We start from the raw sequence: 27,233 nt of genomic DNA, 5'->3' as shown, positions 1-27,233 counted from the left end.
AATCAAGATGTTGCACCATCAGAAATGCGCTGGTCAACTAATTTTTCGGGGATTTTTAATAATGATGGAGAAATTACCTTATAATTTGGGAAATTAGTTTCAAGTAAAGCGCGGTGCGCAAGCGAAATCGAGAACGAATGTACGTGCCTTTTACAGTGGTGTGAGTCGTAGTGTGGATTGATCAGTACAGAAATATAATTTTTTCGCTCGGTTCAACGTAGATAAAAAACCACAAAAACATAGAAATCGAAATAATTATGTTGTTGGAAACGAAAAAATAGTGCGATTATGAGGAGTTGATTGCTCTCAGTTCATAATATATTCCGAAAGAAATGTGCCTATTGTACCAACCACATCGAGGTTTGACTGTAGTTTTTCCAAATTCTCACTTTCGCCACGGCCACGCGCGCATACCTACATCTCAATTTCCACGGACGACTTGCACGCCGTGGCATCGCGGCGACCAAAGCTACAAAAATTCGCTAGACGGCATCGGGCCTCCAAAGTGTGAAGACACGGTTAGATTTTCGTTCAAATTTGTTTGATGTGAGTGATTTTTCCCACAAACCAACACGTTAGCGGACAGCTTCTGGCGAAACTCCCTAGTTATCGTGGACGGGTCCATTTCGTTTCGTCTAGGCGGGTTAGCCTAAAAAACGTGCTGCAGAGATTTATTTTTACCCTCACTCAAAACGCATTTATTGCGCTCTCAGCATTGCATTATAAGAATCGCGCTAGATTTTCGGATCACTGGAAAATCGGAGAAGCACAACCGAGAGTGAAGGCAAGATTTTCACACATAAACCGTCTGTTCGGTTTTCAGCCAAGCTGTGCGGTGCCGTTACTGCTTGCAGGTCTGGAGTGGTGAAGATTATCTGCCTAATTAGTTAATTAACTATACGCGCGATATGTACGCTGAGATTTTTAGATTTTGATTCTTCCCCACCCCAAAGTGCGTTGTATTTCACGGGGAAGACTGGTGAGTGTGAAATGAACAGATTTTTCCTCGGCGCATCTTGAAGTATTTGGGTTAATTTGTTGATTCAGTGTGATCGCGGTTTTCGAAACAAGCGTGTCGCCCGGTATGCAACCAGAGGAGTACGAAAACACCGGATGGCTGTCGTATTTCAGCCGGCATAAAACGACCTACACGGCGGCCGACATTCACAAGATCAGCAACGAGCTGAATAATGTCCGGAAAAATCTTACCGCCACGCAATATGCGTACGGTGAACTTAGCAGTGAACTAAAGGCCTTGAAAAGTCTCCAGGAGCAGCGGCTGAGTGAGGAACACGAACGGACCAGCAGTAAATCTAGCACTTCCAAATCAGCCGAAAAGCGTTTAGCGCAACAAGCCGAGGAGATAAAATTTCTCAAGAATGAATTAACAGGTTGTAAAAATGATCTATTAAAGCAGATAAATACGCTGAAAGTGAATGTGAGTGAGGCAGCTAAAAAGAAATCAAAATCGGGCCACCTCCCATCGGGTGCTTCACTAAGCATCGAAAGCAGAATTATAGCTTTGGATGCACATTTGGACCAGCTTGCCGGTGAGAACAGGAATCGATTGAACGGTCTCGAGTGTCGCATCAATCAGTTGGAACAAGCTCAGGAACGGTGCGACTGTGGTACTGCCCTGAAGAAGCTGGAATTATCTACCAGTCGAAAGTTTCAGGAATTGACGAATCTGCTAGTGGAACTGCAGCGGAAGATGGAAGCTAGCGAAACAAAGCTGGACGAGCAGATTCGAAACCAATCGATGAGTCAGGATGCGATTTATGAAGAACTGGATCAACGAATGGACGTCTTCTCGGCCAAGCTGAAAGATATGCACGCCCGAATAACGCGCCTTGGTCAGAGGGATGATATTGGATCCACGTTTGTTTAGGATAGGAGACTCTACGGGTTGCACTCGGAGCAATTTACCATGGTAAGTTGATTAGCCATAATAGGTGAATTTTTATTTAATTGCTTTGAATTGGAAAATAACCTCATCAGTTTCTAATGTGAAATAACTTATTTTTCTTTTGTAAGAGTGTGGATTATCGCTGTACAACTTTAATTTCTCAACGAACGAATAGTACGAATATCAAATAAACACGATTATTTTATTTCCTTTAAAGAAAATATGTAACCGAGGAAGAGTTTATTGGCAAAAAAATATGAACCATTTTTTATTTTCAAACAAATTCTTAGAGATGTGTGACTTGCTCGTAGGAAAACTCACACTAAACTTTTAAGTAGTTTCGGTCTGGTTCAGTTTCAGCAAACAAACAGTGATTTATTATAGAGTGGAATATTTTTCCATAATAAACCACCGGATGGCGTCGGCCATATCCAGAGCGAGCAAAACATATAAACACAGATTAGCGCTCAAATGAAGTGCCAAAACAAGCGCCAACGAATGGACACAATTTCTGCAGTTAAAAAAATGACCAAGTTAAAAATAAACTGTATTTTAGAACGCGGAAAGCGGTCGACTGAGTTACGTACCGCACGTCGCAAGATTTTCCACCGCATTTTTTTCCTACCCGAGACAAGCATCCCGCCAACCGCGGTGGGTTAAAAGCGTTTAATCACTTTTATATTTATGGATTCGGAGAGAATTACAGCGCGACCATGTGGCTAATGAATTCAATCAACCGACGCAATCCAACACAGAGTGCATTATCTAGATTTTCTGTTGGTCAACAGATACAGATGGTGTGTACCACCTAGGGTGGTAAACTTGGTTGCCGAACGAACAATTGTTGGGAACCGTCTCAAGAAACTCCCCCAAAATCTGGGGAAATTCAATTTCTGAAATTAAACATTTTGTTTTGCATAAGATAAAAAACTCCGACAAACAGGAGTTTTTGTAGAAATAGCAATTAATTTTATTTCAATTAGGAAACTTCAATCACTGAAATCAGCAATATGCATTTAAATCGTATTAGTACATATAGACTGATTCGAAAATTATAAATACATCTCCTTTCTTGAATAAAACAAAAAATACAGGATTTTGCGGGTCATTTCATTCTGAAATAAAGATAATAAGTGTTTTCTCTCCAGTTTCAATTCAAGTTGGGATTATTTTTCGTAGGATACGCGAGTTCTCTAACTTTTCTCTTAACACTACTCATAAGCTTTTACACAGTGTGTTCTCCGACCATTTTTACCACTTTAAGCCAATCTTTTTTACATTTTTCAACATTGTCCGCTGGTTTGACATATTTCCTCAGCTTTGCCTTGGTCAAAGCCCAAAAAGTTTCAATAGGGCGAATTTCAGGGCAGTTTGGAGGATTCATCTCCTTTGGGACACATGTGACATTATTTGTTTTATACCACCCTAGTGCATCCTTAGAGTAATGACAGAAAGCAAGATCAGGCCAAAAGATTGGAGGATTGTTATGCTGCTTAACCATGGGTAACAACCTTTTCTGCAAATACTCTTTCACGTAAATTTTACCACCAAATTTTACTGCTTCCGACGGGTCTGCAGACCCATTCTTCCCTTGGCACGCATAACGTTACTCGCCGGGGTTCCAAGCTTTCTCGCGACATCTCGTACTGATACTGAAGGATGCCGCTTGTAGTATTCCTTAACCTTTTGGTCCATTGTGGGATCAACAGGCCCGGGTTTTCTACCACGTCTTGGGGCATCAGTAAATGTGCACTCTTCACAATACTTCCGCAATGCGGTTTGAACTGCTCCGACACTTATACCTTCTTCTCTGGCTAATTTTCTTATAGAAAGACCACTCACGGTGCCCCATTTGTGCACAATTCGCTTTCTTTGCTCGGGAGAAAGGCCACGCATTTTCAAAATTTCGCACTAAATGTTAGAAAAAATGACAGCATCTGTTTCTTTTGGATGTAAACAACAGGACGCAGCCAACGTTTGGTTGAATACTGCACGTTATTTGAAATGACGGTTGATCGTAAGTGTATTTATAATTATCGGAACGGTCTATATTTGTGATTTTGTGTTAATTCTTGGTGTGGAGGTGGGGATATTTGTGCAAAGACATGCTTGTTGATGATTCTCTGTGCTATAATTTTAACCTAAGCCTAGTGGATAGACATGAAGCCAAATGAAAATAGAAAAATATTTTTTTTTAAATGAAATCGAAATCTGGTTTAATAATGAAAAGTAGGTACTCGAGATCTGCGTTAGTTTTGTAAATTGAAGCGAGATGAAAAAAAAAAACTAAAATAAACTTGTTCAGGTTTTATACAAAAGATTACGATGCCGTATCTAACCTTTAATTACAGTTCAACAACTACACTTGAAATGTTAAACTATGAAACGGTAAAGTACAATCAGAGAACAAATCGATCTTTAATTGGCAGTAAAGTTTGTTGATGAGTTATGAGAGTTTGAAGGTCATTTTTCGAGATACAAACTCATTTCTTCCTGTGAGCAGAGGGTCAAATCGAAAAACGTGTTTTTGCCCCCAAAAACGTGTTTGGACAGTTCATTAGATAACAATATTATTTATTTATTTATTTGGCATTCGGTTGTTATAACATGGCCTCCAATTCACTCGGTTGTTAGCTACCGTTCTCAAATCCCTGGGGCACCGTTTACTCTCTGTCAGATCTAGCTCTACCTACCCATCTTGCCCGCTGCGCCCCTGGTCGTCTTCTTCCTACCGGGTTCGAAGCAAACACCATATTCGCAGGGTAGTTGTCCGGCATTTTCGCAACATGCCCTGCCCAGCATATCCGTCCAGCTTTAGCCACCTTCTAACTACTCGGTTCACCGTAGAGTTGCGCGAGCTCATGGCTCATTCTTCGCCTCCATATTCCGTTGTCCTGCACGCCGCCAAAGATCGTCTTTAGTACCCGTCGTTCGAAAACTTCGAGCACTCGTAGGTCCTCCTCGAGCATTGTCCACGTCTTATGCCCGTAGAGAACAACCGGTCTCATGAGCGTTTTGTACAGGTTACACTTCGTACGGGGGTTTAGTCTGTTCGACCGCAATTGCTTGTGGAGCCCATAGTAGGCACGACTTCCGCTGATAATACGCCTCCGGATCTCTCGTTTTAGACGTATTTATCTGCAACCCAATCCTCGCTGCTTCCCGTTTTAGTCTGCTGTACTGTTCTGCCACCGCCGCAGTTGATCTGCCGACAATGTCCATATCATCAGCAAAGCAAACGAATTGACTGGGTTTGTTGAAAATCTTACCCCGCGTGTTGATGTCCGCTCGATTCATTACACCCTGTAGCGCAATGTTGAATTGCAGGAAGGAGAGACCATCACCCTGTCGAAGCCCCCTGCGGGATTCAAATGGACCCGAAATCCGCACACAGCACTGCGTCCCATCCACTGTAGCCTGTATCAGTCTAATCAGCTCCCCCGGAAAGCCGTTTTTTTGCCATGACCTCCCATAGTTCTTTTCGGTCGATAGTGTTATACGCGGCTTTGAAGTCGATGAATAGATGGTGCGTGGGGGTTCTGTATTCACGGCATTTCTTGAGGATGTGCCATATGGCAAAGATTTGTTCCATCGTAGACCGTCCTTCCACGAAGCCGGCCTGATGATTTCCCACAAATATGTTGTCTAGGGGTGAGAAAATGATTTGGGAAAGCACATTGTAGGCGGCATTCAGGACGGTGATCGCACGATAGTTCCCACAGTTCAATTTGTCGCCTTTCTTATAGAAAGGGCAGAAAACGGGATCGCTTTCTCCGCCGCCATGGTCTCCTGCCTGGGCGCCGTTCAGGTGTTCGTCGAAGTGCTGCTTCCACCTTTCAGTCACCTCACGATCGTCCGTTAGGATACTACCACCTTTATCTCGTCACTTTTCGGGCCGCGCGAAGCCTCTGCGGGATGCGTGAAGTTCGTTCCACGTGGCCGATGACGTTCTCCGCTACGCTGTTGGTGGCTGTTTTAATTGTGTTCCAACAGTCCTCGAGGGGACCTTCCTCCAGCTGATCCTCTTCCGGCGGTGCAGCTTCGAGCGAATGCGCGTAGTTTTCGGCGACGTTAGGTTGCTTCAGTCGCGCGAGATCTAACCGGAGCGAGCGTCGGTGCCGAATGTTGTTAACAACGGAGAGTTTTGAGCGCATCTTAACCATCACCAGGTAGTGGTCCGAGTCGACGTTAGCAATAACAACATATTTTCACAATAAACTTACGAATAACTTGATTTTTTCCACTCATGCATTTTGTAACCTTATAGTAGTGAAATTTTCGGAATGATCTTTGTTTTTTTTTTCGAGCAATGCCCGAAAAATTTATCACAAGTAATGCTTTCTAGTAAGAAAACTAAATAAAGAATGATGTGTGAAGAAACTCAATATTAAATGTTATCGCCCGAGTTTGGTTTAGATTTAAGCAGAGTCCAACAAAGACATCAACAGTTAAACAGTTTTAACAAATTGACAATTGATTGATGAAATAAGCAATCAGAAACTTTTCCAATTCGGAAAGCAGTTTTAAAATGAAATAATGACTTTGTTCATAAAAAAATTTGTAATAACAAATTCGAAATCAATGATACAGATTACTGTCGGAGCAGCTTTATTTGAAATTAGCTGACTATGTGAATATTTCCTACCTCTAAAAACATCTTAATGCCAAATTTGGTTTCATTTGCTTGAATAGTTCTCGAGTTGGGCAGAAAATTATGTTTCATTTGTATGACAGCCCTAGAGGGGTGAGTGTTGAATCACCATAAAAATATTTTTTGCTCTCAAAACCTCCACATATCAAATCCGGTTCCAATTGTTTGATTAGTTCTTGAGTTGTACAGAAATTTGTGTTTCATTTGTATAGGACCCCTCCCTTCAAGAAGAGGACAAAGGGGTCTCGAACCGTTATGTAAATATTTGTTATTCTTAATAACATCCACCTGTCAAATTTGGTGTTATTTGCTTGATTAGTTGTGCAGAAATTTGTTTTTTTGTTTAATAGGGGGGATGTTTTGTGATGAATCAATTATTTACTAATATTTATTCAGAATTTTTATTGTGTGTTCTGCCACAAACGGTGACATATCAACACTATTACATATATTTTTTACTTTATTTCATTAAAAGATTGTATTTGATTCCGCAGTTAAGTGAATATAATTGTAGAAAAATTGTAAACCTACTTGTCAAGAGTGCAGAAATTTGTGTTTTTAATTTGTATGGGAGCCCTTTCTTCCAGAGTAAGCAGGGGCCTTTTTTTCTTAAGGTAAGAGCCGTTCAATAATTACATAAGCATATTTTTTCACTTTTTTAACCCCTTCTACCTCGCTTGTAAGACATCGTAAGATTATTTGATACCCCTTCCCCCCTAGTAAGATCTTACTGCCAGCATATATAGATTTTTATTTTAGTTTTATCATTATGAAGCAAGCTTCGCACAAGTATTTCGTTTCCTCTTCTGTCCTTTATTCGAGTAATTCCGTAATTTCCTTTTCCTGAATTCTACCGTCCACACTTTCATGAACATGGTTATTTGAACAGCTGTATTAACAATGTTTTTCTTACGTAAGATAATCAATTCAGGGATCCCTTGTAAGAGAGCGTAAGATAATTGCACACCCTTCCTCCTTCCCTATTTACTTACGTAATTTTTGAACGGCCCCTGAAGGGCTGCGCTGCCAAACACCTGAGAGACCAACCCCAGGTAGTGTGGGGTTTGACTCAGTAAAAACTCTCCAGTCTCCAGCCCATAATACTTCCCGGGACGACCGCTATTTAGAGAGCGGCTTTTATGCTCTGTACATCCTCCTGGCTCTGAGACTGGCAGTTAGCTAACATTGGCGTGTCAGTGGTCAACCTGTCGCTTGATTTGCAACTCTAGGACTATTTGAGAGGCGGCTGCACAAACCAGATGTTCGGGTCTTCTTCCATGGTTGTACTAGGTTGTCCGGAGTAGTGTCTGGCCTGCTCACCATCATGTCGCTCCGCGCACGCGCCAAACGAGGACATACGAAGAAGACATGGTCAACAGTCTCTTCTGCATCCACGCACTCGGGGCACAATGGGGACTTCGCATGCCCGAACCTGTGTAGATACTGCCTGAAGCAACCATGATCTGACAGGATCTTTCTCAAGTGGAAGTTAACTTCTCCATGGCACCTCCCAACCCATCTGGATACCACCGGCATAAGTCGGTGCGTCCATCTACCTTCCGTGGAATTGGACCATTCCTGCTGCCATCTAATCGTCGATAGAGATCTTCTGGTTACTCGTATGCTCCTTGTGTCACGTTGGCCTAAGCATTCTACGTCCTCCCTAATGACTATGTTGATAGGCATCATGCCAGACAGGACGCATCATGCCAGACAGGGCACAACCCACCATAACCCCCAAGAGCTTCAAAGATCGCTTTGAGGCAATGGTGCAGCCTCTGACTCTGACCACAGCATGTTGCTCTGATTTGCGGTTATTCACAGCCGTGACCTCCGTCTTTTGGTGCACTACCTCTAGTTCCCTAAAGTGCATCCAGTCTTCGACCTTGCGTGTACAGTGCGCGGCCATCAACTCGACCTCCTCGATCGACTCGCCGTAGATCTCTAGCGTTATGTCGTCTGCAAAATCGACGATCACAACTTCTACAGGAAACTCGAGTTTCAACATCCCGTCATACATGACATTCCAGAACACCGGTCCCATGATAGACTTCTGACCCTTCTCCGTGTTGTAAACAAGTACTCGGTTCCGGAAGTAATGGATGCTCCTGAGTGCAAGCGCTATATAGTCCCAACTGGCGCATTCTTCACGTCAAGCGTGATGATTGCGCAATAGCGTATGCCCTTTCTCTTGCGGTGAAGTGCTACCGAGTTTCTCATTCGTAACCCTTACCTCTCCCTCGATCTCGAGACGGCTGTCGTCGCTCACGGATTGGATGTTCAGCAGGTTGGTCGACCATCCCTGGTCTGTATCTGAAATACTGCAACGTCGGACGTGAGACTCGACTGCCGAGCTCGTGGTGTGGAAAGAGTCCCCCAATAATATGCGCCAGCATCGCTGGTCATCGCTGTGCAGGCGCCAGTGCGCCTCTAGTCTTGATTATTACGATCCTGTAGGCGCTACTCCACGGGTTCGCATTGGCATTCTTGCTTTCCTTAATCCCACTCTTTAGCGCCGATCTTGCAGAACCGAATGCTGCGCGGCGCAATCCTCTGTTCGTCTGTTCGCACACGCTGCCACCTCCGTCTTGCACGGAGGCACGCACTGCGGAGGTCCGCTATTGCGTCAGTTCACCAGTAAACCGGTGGCTTCACATTCCTAGGTTGGCGAGTCCTAGGCATGGTGGCATTGCACACCCGCCATAGTATGGCAACTAGTTGGTCAGTAGTCGGGCGGAGCCAACTGCCTCCATCGCGCTCTCTTTTCATTGCCTCTTCGCATCGGCATCGAGTTGCCATGTCTTCCAGCCGCGGGCGGTCTGTGTGTTGGCTCTACCCTTCACTAGTCGCCTCGCGTTGTTGTGTACACCGTAGCAAACCGACTGGTGGTCGCTATTGGTGTAGCAATCGTCTAGCCTGCAGTTCGTGATCAGTCCTGGGCTGTAGAACGTCACATTGATGATATCGAGTCTGAAAATAGGGTAAGGAACGGCTTAAGCAGTAGCGCCTATTTTAATCAGTTGAAGAAAACAGGCCCCAAACTCCTGAATTTTGATCAATATCGACAATTTCAATGATGGAAACGAAAACTTTGATTGTCTAGCTGTCTTACGAATATGAGAAACACCGTTAATCACAAAGCAATCTGTGAACAATCACCATTTGAAACAAATCGACCTATATTGCAGCCATTCAGGAGCTACTTCGGGTGCTGAAATAAAACGCCTGCTGATATAAAAGCCAGATGGAAACTGCTTAAAATAGGTTCGGGATGATTGGAATAGTGTCCCTCGGTAACTTTAATTGATTATTGTTAAAGTTTGCTAACGTAGTTTTACAACCTGAAAACAAGTTTTAACAGAGAAAAAGATAGAGAACAGATTGATATACTTCTGTTTGAATTTCACCCAACACATTTCGAGTATTTCGTCTCAATACACAGGCGGTTCCTAAAGCTGCTTAGAATATGTTCTCTACCCTATCATAAAAACCTTTCCCGGCTCCAAAAACCCTCACATACAAATTTTCACGTTGATTGGTTTAATAGTTTCCAAGTCTACATGGATCAGACAGACAGCCAGATATAACTAAAATAATTTTATATGTTCAGAAGATAACACTGAGCTCATGCTTGCTAAACCATCAAATCGGGTCACAAATCACAGATTATCATTTGAAAACGAAATTTTCAAAAATCAGCACTCTCCCATGTTAACGACCGAGTGAAGGTTAAGAAGCTAAGGAAATGATTGATTAATTTCTTTGTGCGTCATAAGAAGAACGAGCGCTTACGATTGTTCGACAGTTGACACCGACAGCACGGAACAGGTAAATTTTGTTCCCCAAAATGACAACAAGAAATGAAAAGCTGAAATATGAATAACATTTGTGTTTCCGAATTCAAAGTTGTCCGCTTCAGGAAATCAACGTTAAACACGCTGTGCGTTTTCATATAACATAAAGCAACCATTTTAATCGACTATTTTTGATTTGGCAAAAAAAAATTCACATTGGCAAGAACTACATGAAAAATAATGCTAACATATTTTAACAAAATCAGTGAAGGTTACGACCTATTCCAAGCACTACGAGTGATCTTTCTCGCAAATCCAAAAAGTGGTGAAGCGTTGAAAGTCACCTTCATTTACGGTACCGATGTTTTCCCATTTTTGCAGAGGAGACGCATCATATAATGTGTCATAAAATGGTTTCATTTGAGAAAAAACAACGTTAAAAACAATATTTTTTTGTTATTAAAAATAGGTTTTCAAATAGATACGGGATACGGTAGTCGTTGAAACAGATTCCTATTTTTTGCTCATCCTCTTTAAAAAAACAAAAATGCACTGTGAACCGGAATATCTTGAGAAAATATGAAACCAAATTTCAGTTCAATAAGAAATCCGGTTTTCTCAAGGCTACTCGCGTAGAACTTGAATAATTATTCAGGGAAATCCAGCCAAAACGAGGATGTAAAGAGTAGTCGAAGGCATGAGAAACAATTAGTTTTCGTTCTGGTTGACAAAATATCTATGCGACGCCAGCGAGTCTACATCCTGCACATTCCCAAGCTGTATTCGAGCGGAATCATTAAGTGGATTCACAGATAAAATCGAGACTTCACAATGGCCACTTGCCAAGTACTATTTATTGAATATTTTTTTATAGTCTATTACCGCGTTCGATCCAAACCTTCCTACAGATTATAATCGTTTTATTTTTACTGCAATTAGTTTACAATTAGCGGAAATCGATCTAAAAATAACCTATCCTAACCTCATTAGAGCGGCGGGAATTGTTTTTTTTTTCTTAATAGCTGTAAACAACGGATCAGCAAGACAACCGCCGTTCGGCTTCGCAGGAGACGCTCTATGGGGACAATCTACCAAACGTGTTAACCATTCTTTGTGCTGTCATAAGCATCTGTAGCTAACTGATTATTTTCGAGAAACAGGTATGCTTGCACAGATTCATCTGCTGAAAAAAAAAACGTTTGAGAAACCGCGACTATTTGTTGAAACACGACGTTCTTGTTTACGAATTCTCACAATAGTTTTAAAATTGAATTCGTGTGGATTAATTAAGAGGATTGATTTATAGCATGGTTCCGTAAGCGTAAACCGATGGTGTGCTTGTTGTAAGAATAAATTAAACACTCTGCTGTGAAGTGCAGTTTGATACCTTATATTTCGATAGTATGTAATAAATTATTGTAAACACAGTGAGAGTGACAGTCATTCGCCGACTAAAAATATCGTTACATTGCAATGACGTCTAACAAAGGCATCACATATTGTTCAAGAATAGCACAACATCAATCATTGTGAGTTTTAGTGTCTCAATATTTGCCAAATTTATGGAAAGTTCTTTTGAGTTAGCTGTTCATAGATTGATGTAATCAGTCCCTAATTCTTTCGTTCTCGAGTATTTCGCGAAAAAGTAACCTATTTAATATTGGGTTTCGAACTCCTGATTTGCAAATTCTTATACTAAACATCTACAATTGTACGGTTTATGAGTTTCACGTAAATTATGAAAAAAAAAACTTCAGACCGGGCTTCGGAATTTGAATATCGTTCTTTTGATTCTCATTTGAATTATAAAAAGCGGCTTCAACAGAAAGACGAAAAAATAACAACAGAATTGATGTTTAATTATGGCTAGTATAAGCACGGTGAACAACCTGTTACTTAACATATTATAACTAGGTTATTATCAACTGTGTACTTAAGACTGTTACGTGACATTGCAGTTTTATTAAACAATTCGTATGATTATGTACGTATTAACAATTTATTACCGTAAAGTACGCTTGACAGGCACACAGAGTGGCCTAAAAACCCAACGTTGAATGTACCTTTTGAAACACTGAGTGACTCCGTGTATGGAACCGTGTCATCATTTCCCTTTCAGTGTGGTTACCTACAATCGGTTTCCGATTGAATTTCTCGACAAGTTGCGTCTGGGTCCACGTACGGCAATGATGCATTAGTGGTATTTTCGCCAGGTGAATTACAATTCGATGCCACAATTTACACGACACGACCGCTATTTTCGGGCTTATCATCGTGTTCCGTTCGATGGGGCAGCGAATCTTTTGAGCGTTTGAGTGCTGAAGGAGGGGTTGGATCTTTGGTATGTTTTACTACTGCTAGGAATATTCAATGAGGATTATGTTGATCATGTTGAGCTGGTAATTGTGGCAACTAGCAGGCGGTGCATTACGCGAATCTTTGTCGTGATACAGCCGTATGCGTTTTCAATGCAGAACGTGTTGCGGTTTTAAGCAGATAAGAGTGGACGAATTGATAGGAAGAAGTGGATTACGGGTGGGGGTTGCCATATAAAGTGCATGAACTGTCAATAAACGTATCAGTTCCGCAGGATATTTTAGTTTCAATAGTTTGACCAGTTAAAGTTAGTGCTAATCACCATGAAGTTTGATGTAAGTGTTTTCTTATTTTTGAGCTTAAGGGGTTACTAAGTTCTCCGTGGTTGCAAAACTAATAATCAATATCAAAGTTGAAAACTTAATTTAAATGGTGAGCATGATTTCCTGGACATTGCGAATTTTATGAGTCGGATAATCAATGAATGTTAAAGTGGTTTAAATTTGTAATGTGTTGATTTACGATTTACTAGTGTTCACTTTGATTGTTAAATCCGAGCCCATGATAAAAGCTATGATTAATACAAATTGAGTCAGTTCCGTCGGTTGGGATTAAATTATCTTTACGCGTACAAAATCAGAGTGATTGAAAATTCAACTAGATTGAACAGATATTTTAACCACAATACAAATGAGCGGAAAAGTTATGAAAATTATGTTTTAATAGTAAACTATCGGAACTGCAAGGCTGAAGCCGGACTTGGATTGCTATGAAAAATTAGTTTTGATTGATATTTTCTACAATTACTACGTCGGCTGAGTTTTGTCATTCAAGAAATTAATAGAAAAACATCGACTTATACATGAGATTACGTCTCATATATCGTCTATAGTCTATATCCTATTTCTAGTTTGGATTGAATGAAAAATAAATTGGACATAGGATTTTTATTCAGATTAACGTTTTATACGGATTGGTGATTTTGGTCCCAATGGGTCACCTAGCCTTTCATGGACGACCAACAGGCCTGTTAGGAGTAGCTGAAGTTTTTGGAGGTCGGCCAACAGGTTTATTATTGCTGTCTGGAGTCGATCGATATTCAGCTTGTAGTATAGCGCTTGATGGTTGATATAATTCGATTTGTGATAACTAATCGGGAGCATCAGCTTCAACAGTAATCAACTTCGCAATGAATACAGCTTTTTTGTATGCCTTGTAGGGCATTGGGCAAAAGTTTCACTGCAACAAGATTGTTTGTCTTTTGTGGCTGGCCCCGCGTGCCATACACAGGTTACCTGTGCCCCAATCTGATACTACGTGGTTGATGAAACCAATGATCGTTTTTGGATTTGTACTTGTTGAGCTCTCAAAAGCGATATTGTAGGTTATGACTTTCTTTAAAAGATAGATAGCAGGACTGGGTCCAGTGAGGAGTCCCATGATGATGCGCAGTTCACTACGACTTTATTTATTTATTTGGTATATTCACCAACAGGCAGGCAGGTGCCCAAATGGTGTAACTTAAAGCTAACAATTAAAATATCTTCAGAGAGTCAATACAATATTACATACTACAAACAATATAACATTTGAACTAGTCAGATCTTGAAAAAAATAAACGATATCGCCGAGCTTGGTAGACGGAAGCGATCCGTCCATGGCAGTTTACGAAGAGCGAATCTCAAAAAGCGCCGTTGAACTGATTCTATTCTTTCCACGCCATTGTTGTAATGAGGAGTCCAGACAACCGAGCAGTACTCCAGTATAGAGCGAGATAAAGCGCAATACAATGATTTAAGGCAGTAGATATTCGTAAAGTCTTTAGCGATCCTGAAGATGAATCCCAGAACTCTAGAGGCTTTGTCGACAGTGAATGAAATGTGAGGCTTGAAAGTGAGCTGGGAATCCAAAATTACCCCCAAGTCTTTAACTTCGTTTACGCGCTCGATCTCAGTTCCTAGCAAAGCGTATTTGTAGTGTATAGTCTGTTTTTTTGGCGAAAATGATATAATCGAGCACTTGGATGGATTAACGTCCATACGGTTCAGATGGCACCAATCGGCAAAAACATCTAGCTGACGTTGAAGAAAGTGACAGTCTTCAATTGTGTGAACTTGAAGAAAGAGTTTGAGGTCATCCGCGTAAGACAACCGTGGTCCCTTAATGACTAGGTTCACGTCATTAAAATAGAGCAGAAAGATTAGCGGTCCTAAGTGACTTCCCTGCGGTATTCCAGACGTAGCGTCAAAATAAGAGGATTGGCAATCCCTAATAGCAACGGTTAGACGGCGACCGGTAAGGTACGATTGAAACCATAGTAAAAGATTCCCGTTGATTCCAAGATTGTCAAGTTTTGCAACGGCTATGCGATGATTCAGTTTATCGAAGGCAGCTGTCAAGTCAGTGTAAATAACATCCGTCTGAGCACGTTTCGCCATACTGTCACTGATGTACGAAGTGAGGCAAAGTAAATTGGTGGCGGTGGAGCGACCGGCTGTGAATCCATGTTGGTCAGTGCTTATGAAAGCTTTGCAGTGGCGAGCAAAGGCTCCATGATAACAAGCTCGAACAGTTTGGCAACAGCACAGAGCGATGTGATGCCACGATAATTGCTCACATCGTTTTTGTTTCCCTTCTTGTGTACTGGAAACATGTACGCCGATTTCCAGCAGGACGGGAAGACGCCGAAAGCGACAGATAGCTGGAAAACATGCAGAAGCGGAGATATTAGGTTATCAATCTGCGTTTTAAGAAACGTCGACGGAATCCCGTCAGGACCTGGGTTTAATGAAGCTTTGAGTTTGCAGCAGGCTCTAGAAATCATTGTCGCGTCTAAATGAAAAGTGTTCAAAGTTTGACCGGACTGTGGGGTATTACTGGCGGCACGTTCGACGTGATGATCGCTCAGTGTCTCGTCAGTGAACACGCTGGCAAATTTTTCGGAGAAAAGCTGACAGATGTCCTGCGGGGAGGTTGCTTCCTTACCGTTGAATGTCATAGAAGAGGGTATACCACCTTCATGTCGTTGTTGATTGACGAACCGCCAAAACTGTTTGGGACGAGCCTTGAGCTTTCTCTGTAAATCTTGATGATATCGGAGAAAGCATCGTTTCGCAACACTTTTGTAGGTGTGGTTGATTCTCACGTAATGACGTTTTAGGGACAGTGTACGGTGCTTAGTAAATTTTTTAAAGGCAGCTCTCTTCTGGGATTTCAACTGCCGAAGTTCTCTTGTTTGCCACGGCTGTCGGAGAGCAGGATGCTGGCACTTCTTTGGGACGTATCGATCGATGGCGTAGGCCAATACGTTGGAGAAAGTTTGAGCGGCGGCATCGGCAGCGACGGAGTCAAAAATAGAGTTCCAGTCGAGCTCGGAGAAAAACTCAGCGATTTTCTGGTGATCAGCCTTGCGGAAGTCGTAAGATACGGTAGCAGATGCAGTGTCAAGGTCGCGTTTCGATTCGGCGTTTATAGTCACGAATAATGGTGGGTGGTGGGGGACTATTTTAACCAATGGAGCAGGGGCCTCGCATAAATATGGGGCCGTGTCCTGGGCGCTTACAAAGCAGAGGTCTAGAATGCGGTTGTTCTGGTTGGTGATATGGTTAATTTGAGTGAGTGTGGCTGAGCTATAGCAATCCAGAAGTAAAGCTGCGATAGGATGGATGCTCGAATGATCCAAGTCCGGAAAGAAAAACCCGTCTCGAAATTCTCTCCATGAAATCCGGGGAAGATTGAAATCGCCGAACACCATAACTTCGTCTGTTGGTTTTGCAGTTTCCAACACTGAGAAGACTGATTGACAATGAGCAACAATCAATTCACGCTCATGTACTCGATCCGGAGGTATGTACAGAGCGCAGAGAAACAACTTACGATCGCCCAGTTTGATCGCTGTCCAAACTTGTTCCAGGCTCAAAGAGGCAGCATCCACTAAAATTTTGGCTTCGAACTTGGAATTAACAGCCACGAGAACGCCACCACCAGTAGATTTGCGATTATTATCGGAGCTCCTATCACAACGGAAAACCTCGTAGTCATTTCCAAACACCTGACGAGAAAGTGTGCGGGAATCCAGCCAAGTCTCCGTAAGAACTATGATATCGTAGCAAAGTTTCGAGACGGCAACGCGGAAATCATCAACAACGCTGTTCTTACCGCCGACATTTTGGTAGTACACGGTGACCTCTTGGTGGCGGCTAGAAAGCAGGCTGCTTGTTGGTCGTGTTATCGAAGTGCCGGAAACGCAGCTGAAATGCGAAGCGGTATCAGGCATCGATTGGGACGAGTTGTAATTATACTTGCCTGCTGAAGCAGGTTGGAAGACCCCCGATCCACATCTGCCCTCAGGACCGAGACGACTGTGGTGAGCGCTGGCTGCAATAGGCGCGACTGGGGCAGAGGAACCGGGGGCTTCCATATTGCTTTCCACATTGCGTCCCGGTTGCAGCTGCATTCCAATATTGGAGGCCTCGTTATCGACGCTGAAATTTAAAAAGGTGTCGGGGAGCAAAGAGCAATCGAAACGCGCCTGAGTCGGATACTTGCTTGAGACTTGAACCTAATTGCCTTTTTGTACCCGCAAGGTGGGGTAAATGAACTGTTAGGTTATCTGCAACCCTGCGCATGTTTCCAATAGGATGCCAGTGTTGCAATGCGCTCCCAGACTAGTCTATAGAAACACATGTGACAGATTTTAATGCCAGTAGTGCAGCCTGACTATCTGAAAAGATTCCGATTTTGGCATGTCTATAGTTGCACTTTAGACATATCGTAGCGCAGATGTATATTGCGTATACTTACTTACTCAAAGAGTTAGTGGCCTTTATACCGGGTCCGTAGATCCAGACTGGGATCCAATTTCTAAACCATCCGTATAGAAACGGATGGTGCCCGATAGAAGACTTAGCCATCCATTGTTCCACATTGAGCGATTTGTCTCAATCACCCTATTTGTAACATCCATGTTTGGCTTCGCTCTGATCCAGTCCGAGACTGTTGTTACTAAAGGTATTAGCTTGAACTACCTCAGGATGCGGCGATCTTTGTAAAGCGGCAGATCGTTGTATTTCTTCGCAGCGTTAGAGCGCTAAGCTCTGCCTCCTTCTTCACATGGAGATGTAGAGGCAGTAAGCTGAGCATGGCTCCCATGGCTGCAGTCAGCGTTGTGCGCAGGGCACTGGTAACTGAAAATAGTCCAATCGTTGAACTTTGGCAAGTTTCACCTAGGATGTCGTTTCGTTTACCTTGGGCCAGCATACGAGGGCTGCGTAGGTAATACGTGGCTAAGCAATGGTGACGTGAGACCAGAGCGCTTATTGTGGTTTCAACCCCAGGTTTTTTTGGGGAGCTGCGTAGCCGCAAGGTTACAGAGTCCGCTTTGTCAAGCGGATGGTCGTGGGTTCGAATCTTAGTAGAATCAGGAAGGAACCCTTCCTTTACGCTGAATTCTATAATACCTTTGCGTGACTTCCTCTTAACAAAAAATAAGTCCCTCTTATCAATAAAACTGGCCAGAAGGACGCACGACGAAACTTCTCCAGGGAATTATAATTGGCGATATTTGGCAGGAGGAAGGAAGCTCGATATAGAAGAACAGTAAGCGTGTAAAACGAGGGGAAGTACATTACACATAAGCACTGATCAAAAATTATAATAAGCATGCCACTTCTCAATAGCGGTGTTGCTAAAAATAGAAGTGCGGGTTACAGCAGACACCCGGGCATATCTCACAATAGATCAACGATTCTGGTCGCAGTGAGGAAGTCCATACAGGAAAAAAACCCCAGGTTTTGCCGAACAGTGTACTGCAAGCTCAGATAGCTGAAGCTCTATTCGAAAATATACTAGAAATATCGTAATTTTGGCCCACCTTTATATTGAGTGTTGAAATATTTTAGACTAATGATTATTTAGATCATCATTAATCTTTTTAAAGTAAAAATAGCGGATTCGACGAGAACATCATTCTGCCATGTGGCTTTCGCAATATTAGGCATCGGAAAATGAAAAAAAAAATCGGGCTCATAGTAGTTTTTCAGGCATTCGCAGTCAGTTTCAAATCATCATATGTAACAAATCAAAAATTATTACTTGTAACTGCTACAAGTTATTTCTTTGCTCAGGCGAGCGGCCGAATGGTAAACAAAGAGCTGTCAAAACTTGGCATGGCCAAAATATGTTCGCTTTAGACAGAGACCAACTTGTTTCGGCCATGCCTTAAACTACTATTTCAACTTTTTTTCACTTGTGAAACCGACTTAAGGTATGCTTAGACTATTTGATTTTTTCATCTGATCCGAGCTGATAGCTCGAAAATATATCGAATACAATGTTGGTTTACATTAACACCTATTCGATATTGTGATTTGACATGCCGTTCGATATGTCGAATGGAACAGGAACGTTTCTATTTTTCGTTCGACTCCAAGAACATAGCAACCTTTGATTTTTTTTTAGTTTTTAGTTTTGGCTTTCCATAACAAACATCATTTTCGTTTCTTGTGTGCTGGCAAATATTGAAATGGAGAAAAGAAAGGACCAGACTGGAGCTGATCTGATTTTCCATGCAATCAATGCAATGCTTCGTTTTGAAAATTCATTTGACAGTTCTTCCTTTCGACTTGTGCAAGCAGTGTGAACACCGCCATACAAACAGGTTCGAGAAAGGATGACGATTGGTAAATCGAGCAGACTTTCGATTTCTGCAGTGGTCCAAATCAGACCGACATGTCTAATAGTCTAAGCGTACCTTTACTTGCCAACACTTACGGCCGACAAATTCTGCAGCAGAGCAGACCCTACTGCGGGTAACGCAGGGACGGCTAGCTACCGGGTAATCGAGGATATCGCGGATAAGGTCAAAAACCAAGAACCTTCACTTCACTTATTTATTTCGTGTATTTGTGGCGTGTGAGTGTGTATTTACATAATGATAGTGTGGCGTGATACTTGCGACGCTCGACGGTTTCACATCATGCGTCAGGACAGCGGGCGAATTTTCGGACGCGTTTGTGGCGTTGGATGGTCTGAAGCAAGGTGACGGGCTCACAAACTTGCTGTTCAACATAGCTTTGGAAGGGGCAATACGAAGGCAGGTGTGCAGAGGAGCGGCACCATCATCACTAAGTCTCAGATGCTTCTGGGCTTTGCGGACGACATTGATATAATTGGTGTTAACCGTAGAGCAGTTGAGGAGGCCTTTACGGCTCTCAAAAGGGAAGCTGCGAGAATTGGACTCACCATAAACACTGCCAAAACGAAGTACATGGTGGCTGGCAGAGAGCATGGTAGTTCTGCGGGTGTTGGTGCTGCGGTGGAGATGGATGGGGATACTTTCGAAGTGGTCGACGAAATTGTTTATCTTGGTACTCTCTTGACATGTGAATTTGCGCTCTATAGGACTCCGATCCTCCCGGTGGCGCTCTACGGACATGAGTCGTGGACGTGGAAGGAGGCCGATCATCGAGCGCTTGGGGTCTTCGAGCGTAGAATCCTGCGATCAATACTCGGAGGCAAACTAGAGAACGGGGTGTGGCGCAGGCGCATGAATCACGAGCTGTACGAAGTATACAAACACGCTGATATTGTCAAGCTGATGAAACACGGCAGGTTACAGTGGGCTGACCATGTAGCACGGATGGCGGATGAGCGACCGGCAAAGATAATATTTAATAGAGAACCGGATAGAGGCCGACGACTTCGAGGCAGACCGCGCACGCGCTGGATGTGTGCTGTCGACGAGGATGCCAGAGCAGCGGGTGTAAGGGGAGACTGGAGAGTAGCAGACCAAGGCCGAGTTTTGTGGAGACGTATTCTGGATTCGGCATAGGATCCTAACGATCTGTCGCCATAAAAGTAAAGTAAAAGTAAGTAGTGTGGCGTGTAATGTCTACTCACTAGAATTTGCTGCTTAACGTTGCTTTTGCTGACGCAGGAGTCCTCTCGACTGCGCAATCAGATGAAGTACCGGTACAAGGCGGACAGCGGATGACAGGATAGCAGGAACCCAAATATCACGGACCGAATCTTACAGGGCTCTTCCCTCCTTGACGTAATCGGCCTGACCGTGGCTGACCGCAATTGCCAGAACCGAGAGGGGACCCTCCTTAACGGTTAGGACATCCTGTCCGAGGGTGCCGCTGCTCCTTTACGAGTTGGGATATTGTTGCAGCGGCATTTGTCCCTAATTATGTGCTTATGTTCTGTATTGCAGAGAAACGTGAAGGTTCGAAACATACAAATAAATAATTACATGAAAAACTAAGGATTGTAGCCAACGGTTACACTTGTAGACAGGGCCGGATTTACGATTGTGGGGGCCCGGGGCCCAGTTATAGTGCGGGGCCCCAAAATAAAACAAAACCATTTTTTTATCGTACGAGGTAAAAACATTTATTTGCTATTGAAAAATTACCAGAAATTTGTTAGAATTTTCTCTTAAGCCCTATTTAGAGCTCCAAGCGAGGTGAAAATCTCATGCAAAACGTTCATTTTTTCACGCTCGTGAAAAATGCAACCTGCAAAAATTTCACTTCGCTTGGAACTGTGAACAAATTCGATCCAGCGAAATCAAAGGTTGTGGATCGCATCTTTTTCACTTGGGTTTATTTTTTTTTTCCCGGATGCAAACGCTAGTGAAAAAAGCAGCAGCAAGCGAAAACTTGCGTGCGTTTCTATTCTGTCAGTTGCAGCCAATTTTCACTTCGCTCGGAGTGTAAACTCGTGAGTTTCGCTTCACTTAAACTGTAAACTGCAGACTGGTGAAATACCTGCGTGTTCCACAAACGGGTTTTCACGACAGATTTCGCAAGCGAAAATTTACGCTTTTTCACTTGTCAAATGTTTCACTTCACTTGGAACTGTAAACTATGCTTTACGAGTTTTTTTGCAGAAAACTTATTGATTAAATAATCAACATTCAACTCCTTCAGTATACTCGTACTCGAAACTTAATAATGCTAAGTTTGACTGTCTTTCATTATTCACAGTGGTACGCACTGTGCGGTATTTTTAATAAGTTTCATCTTCGATTTTTTTTTCTTGATACCTAAAAAAAAAACCACCGCAATTTGAAAAAATTGCGATCCACAGGCAAAAATTTGCACACAATTTGAGAAAGACTGCGCAAATATAAGACGACTCTGACAATAATAGAAATTAGGAAAAAACTACGCACATCTGCAGGTCAATAAAATCTGCACACGAACTCAGAAAATCTGCATTTTGCAAAGCACATTTGGTATCCCTGATTCGGACAAGTTAGCAAAAGCAATGCATTAAAAAAACTCGTGGGTTATTTTCTTTCTCTGCTTTACTTCCCATGTGCGTTGGTTCGATTCAAATGGTGTGTTAATGTGTGTCATTCCAAGAGAATCCAAGGTGAACTCTTATGGATGTAGTTGTGATATTGGCGCTCGCGAAAAAATAAAACTGAAGGAAAGTGTCAGATTGAAATGGTCTGTTCAAATTTTCTTACTGTAAATCAAACTTTTGATTGAATCTCATTTTTTAAAAAAGAAAAAATCTTTTTCTTGATTTGTGGGGGCCCCAAAAATGTGGAGGCCCGGGGCCCGGGCCCCCTGGGCCCCACCATAAACCCGGCTCTGCTTGTAGAGTATAAAAACTATTTTTATGGTATTTTATTGATGTAACTGCAACAATGAATTGTTTCAAAAGCCTTCATGTTTGTAAAAATAGCTTTCGGAAGTTGAGTAGAGTCTTACCACGTCCTCTTGACTTTAAGTTGACGCAGGCATGATTTTGAACATGTGTGAACTAAATCCAAAATAATGCTACCTACAGTCAGTATTTTTCCAAAAACTATAGTGTAGTATGCTTCGTAGGTATGTTACTTCAATGATGTATACATCATGCAATGCACTAGCAAGGTGCTGTACGAATAGATTGTAATATTTATCAGCGGACGAGGTGGCATACACATCATTGAGAAAAATAAGCGATTGAAGGCCACCTCGTTTTCCTTTGGTGTTACAAATTTACAGAGCGTTTAGGGATTTTGTAGCAAATTATGTTGAATGTTACGTACGTAAACCTTAATAATAATTCGCCAGGGAGGTAGTGGAAAACCGGCCAAAGTAGTGGGTAAAAAAGTACTTTGTTCTTCTCATGAATATCATGATTCAAGTCCAGTTTCAAATTTCTGAAAGTTGGCGTGAAGGCCGTACGACGGTTTTGTTTCGGCTTCATGGAAAAGCTTCGTCGAAAAGCCGGTTACGGATCTTTTTCTAATGTTCATTATAATATTTTGATTTGTTGATAATGAATGTATCTTCATAAGCAATAATTCGTTTTTTCTTCAAGTACATATACCTTTTTTGACAGCAGTAGAAAAAAATCAGAATTTTAGTTGTCACCCGTTACGTTTGCAAAACGGGCAACGCTGATTAGTATAAGCTCGAAGAGCTCATCCTCGTGGTATTTTCAGTTGTTATATTTGCATGAATCTAGTTTAGTTCATGATACTCCAAAATGTTGCACGCGGGGAGCTCGTAGCCTCAATGTTACAGAGTCCGCGTTGACAAGCAAATTGTCATGAGTTCGAATCTAAATAAAATCGATGTAAGGGGGGACTTTTTAAGTATAAATTCAATTTCAGGCTCCCCCCATTCTTTCACTTGACCCTTTACTCACGCTAAAATTAAAAAAAAAACCTTACACACAGTTGAATGTGTAACTGACTCTACTGAGTAATATTTTCAGAGTTGCTTAGTGTTATTTGAGAAAATGATGGCCTAAACTTATTTTTGTGTATGTTCGTTCGAGTCAAATTAATTATTCGATAGACGGTAATAGTATTTTCCAATTCGTTCGAATCGATCTAATCACTCGAGTTTTAGGCAATAAAGCCGCTTGACTTCAATTTTATGAGGGACATATGCGAGTCCAAAAAGCGGAACTTGTATGAAATATCCTATACTAAATCTTATAATAAATCGAAACCATTGTTGCTTTATAAATGGTTTTTTGATTGCTTTAAAAGTTTTGAAAGAATAGTACCAACGATTTTTACGAAAGCTACGGCAGGTCACAAAGAGTTAAAAATTTAGAATACGTAAATTATAACAACAAGCTTACGTAATTATTCTTTTTTGAAATATCTCCAAACCAAAAGAAAATTAATCAACAATATTTTTTTTATTAGTACCTATTATTATTCAAAATTTGTTAGAAATTGTAGATTATTATCATTTTATTTTATTTTTCTTTACAGATGCTTTTACCAATATTGTTAGTATTAGTGATATCCTTATTAAACAACGTTGGATCGAGCGACTTAGAAAGGTAATTTTAATCGTAATTGTATGTGAACCTCATTCTCTGGCAAAACCTTTCTATTCACAATAGTTTTTTTTTTTATTTTACTGTACTTCTTGTCTTACGTTAAAGAAGTAAACATGAATTGCTGCTCTCTACCGACAGTAGACAACTTTGTAAATGAAACGCTTTTGCTGCCCAATAGTGATTTTTTTCAGAATCTTCAAGTTAGAAACCCATAAATCATGATTGTTATTGATCTTGTAGAACACGTTGTTTAGATCCAACTCACATGGCTACAATATCACAAGCCGACACAACAAAACCTCTGCAGTTCAGATTTTTCGTAACAAGCACATGGGTGATCACCTTCGCATCGGATCCGACCTTAGAGAAACATTCGTTTTTTTTTTTTCTATCGATGAACAAGTAAACTATTCCCCCTTCGGATGTTGTTGCAGCCGTCTTTGTACCGTATAGTTTTTTTTTAAATTCGGCTAACGGAAACGAACCAAACATCTACGGCATATGCCAAAACAGAGGCAAGAATGTTGATGTTTCACAGCTCCGCCGATTCCAACTGGCGCTGGAGCTGAAACCTAATGTGATTGAATTGGTTGTGGCCATTTAGAACCTGGCCAAACACCCGCCGTCATGCGGCGTTCACGTTTTATCCAGCAAAATACATAAACATATCCTCAAGCCGAACGCTCGAAATCGATTAGCGTGCGTGATTAGTGTGGGCGAGAAAAATAAACTGTGATTTTCGCAGCAGCAGCAGTAGCGGCAACTGCAACAACAACAACACAGATCGAGTAGTAAAAAAATTGGACCATTTGATCGATCGATCGATGGCCGCAGCGAGAGTTTCCTCATGGCATAGAAGGTGGTATTTTTTGCCGCTGATCACTTTCTCGCGTCGATTTCTAATTGGTGTCCGATAACCGAAATGATCTCTTTGATTTTCACAGCGCTTCAGAGGTCGGCGTCTGGAAATTATTATTTGCGTTGCTTTCACAGCGCAAGGGAAGTTTGTTTTCTACTCCCATTGAGGTTTTTTCTTGCATCTGTAGTTTTATAGTTCATAGAATTTGATAATATATATATAATTCATAGGACTTCGATTTTAGAAATTATAACACCTTCTGTGTGCTTCTTTCGTGAATTTCAGTTTCTCTAGCGAATCTGTACATCACGATCTGCACCACCACGACCTGCATCACCACGATCTGACGCACGTTGACCTGCACCATCATCATGCCGACCTTCACACCGAATTGCACCACCACGATGTCATCGAACAGCACGGGAATCACCTGCATCATGCGCATCACGACGTTGTGGTATCCACACCGCAGGCGTCCGGCTTCTGGAAGAAGAGTTTTGTGTGGAAGCCGCGCTGGGTCAAATCATGGCAGGGGAAGAAAATCTACGTTGCCGTCTGGAAGCACGTGTGGGGTCCGGTGCAGGTGAGCGAATGGGTTCCAATCCCGAAGCCTCCACCAGGATGGGTCAAACATTGAAGTAGAAAGCCTAGAGAAAAGAGAGACGCCATGACACTCACTTCCATTAAGCTCACACCAAAACGGCTGGAAGGCCTTTAAAGTTTCGAAAGTTTTGACGCAAAGTATTGCAATCAAGTTGCGATGAAAAAAGGGACTTGCTAGTTTACGGAACAACTTGTATGCAAGTACAATTTAAAAAAAAGAATTTTTTAATGTTTTTCGAATCCCAGCTCTCGAGGTACGATGCTGGTCTAACAAGTCATTCATCGTAGGTTCGAGTCTTGACTCGGGAGAGACTGTTAGTGTTAGTAAGATCGTAGCGCTAGCCCCGCAATTGTCCTGTGCACTTAACGGTTGGCTGCGAAGTCTGTGTATAGTAAACAGAAGGTCAAGTTCCGAATCGGAATGTGACTCTAACACATATCAAATTTAAACATGTTTGATATACGCTTTACTGTCATACGGTTTCATTCCTGTTACGTGAGATGTGTTTGGGTCCCTAAACATATAATATTGAAAAAGTCACGCAAAATAACATCGCGAAGCTTATTTTGGCGGGGTAACCCGCCGTTTTGGTGTGACAGTTACCATAACGGTGAGTTCTACGTCTTCTCTCTATCCTATAGGCTGACTACATTGAAGAAAGGTGCAATCGCTAGTATTGAATGCTGACCGGATGCGCACTGTTATCAGTATTTGTGATTTTTTTTTTGGTATGATTTGAGCGTGTCATATGTACAAAGTAATTGTAGAAGCAATAAGTTGAAAATATAGATTTTCGTTTTATATTTATTCTAGTGTTTTTGTTCATTTTTTGTGCTATACTATGCGGCTGTTCGCTGTCCTTAGTACTTCATATTGTTGGAAATATCAATGTAGGAATTAATAACATACTTATCTTTTTTCGTACCTATTTCTCTATAAGACAAATTTTCAAATTTAATCTTATTTCAGACAGCTTTGTCCCATCTTTCTGGCATTGCTCGAATACCGTTACGTTACGTGTTCATCTTTTTCGATATCTTCATATGAGCTAAACTGCTGATCAGCCAGACCATGTGCTATGGAACGAAACAAGTGATAAACGGATGGCGCAATATCTGGGAAATATAACAAGTGACTTCTCATTTCAGCGCTTCTATGTAAATTTTAACGACTTTGGCACTATGAGGTCGACCGTTGTCATGCAGTAGAACCACTTTTTCGTGTCTCTGCTCGTTTTGTGACTTCGTGCCTCATCGGTGATTTCGTTTGGTTTCAACAGCTCATTTCGAACTAACTCCAGCCGGGTCCCACTAAATACACAGCACCAGCGCCAACGACGATACCCCGTTAAGCATACAGACGCGAGGCATAGTACGCAGATATAATGGATGGCAGGCATACGGACACGAGGCATATGGATGCGAGGCCGAATAGACCCGAGGCCGAATGGACGCGAGACCGAATGGGCACAAGGCCGAGGGGAAGTGAGGTGGGATACGTCATTATCGTTATCATCATCACACCCCTCTTTAAATAATATGTATTTCTTTATACTTGCTGTTCGAGCGCTTTTTTATACTTGCTGTTCGTGCGAATGCTGTCTTTACTCGCTACTGCTCGTTCGGACTTTACTAAGGGAAAGAAATTCTGTTTGAGTAGACCTAGCAAACCAGTAGATCAGTCGTTTGTGTGTTGGTGGCGAACCAGCCTGTGGCTGAAAGCCACCTTAATGAAGTAAAAAAAAAGAGTTTGTGTGCGAGAGGCCACCGCTTCCGACGGCGGATCGGCTCGGACTGCGG

General features: G+C 42.0%; 2 protein-coding genes across 6 annotated transcripts in view; one reads left to right on the top strand and one right to left on the bottom strand.

Annotated features, from left to right (window-relative positions):
• The window catches only part of LOC129727437 (NADH dehydrogenase [ubiquinone] 1 alpha subcomplex subunit 13), a 510,282-nt gene that overhangs the window by 61,331 nt on the left and 421,718 nt on the right, over nt 1-27,233 (bottom strand). The gene's annotated exons all lie outside the window — the stretch shown is intronic.
• On the top strand, nt 68-25,673 carry LOC129727436 (knob-associated histidine-rich protein-like). Of its 2 annotated transcripts, XM_055685276.1 has the most exons (3): nt 12,920-13,002; nt 23,901-23,971; nt 25,116-25,673. In XM_055685276.1, exons 1-3 carry the CDS (start codon nt 12,991-12,993, stop codon nt 25,465-25,467), a joined length of 435 nt encoding a protein of 144 aa, XP_055541251.1. In that variant the 5' UTR covers nt 12,920-12,990; the 3' UTR covers nt 25,468-25,673. The 2 variants fall into 2 exon arrangements, with proteins under 2 accessions (XP_055541250.1, XP_055541251.1); XM_055685275.1 differs by lacking the exons at nt 12,920-13,002; nt 25,116-25,673 and adding an exon at nt 68-1,930.

The sequence above is a fragment of the Wyeomyia smithii genome, chromosome 3, assembly GCF_029784165.1.
Source record: "Wyeomyia smithii strain HCP4-BCI-WySm-NY-G18 chromosome 3, ASM2978416v1, whole genome shotgun sequence".
NCBI classification, from domain to species: domain Eukaryota; kingdom Metazoa; phylum Arthropoda; class Insecta; order Diptera; family Culicidae; genus Wyeomyia; species Wyeomyia smithii.
This window is presented reverse-complemented; position numbering and strand designations above follow the sequence as displayed.

Coding starts and splice junctions, on each gene's coding strand:
- LOC129727436 (XM_055685275.1), top strand. CDS start 1,085: ATGCAACCAGAGGAGTACGAAAACACCGGATGGCTGTCGTATTTCAGC.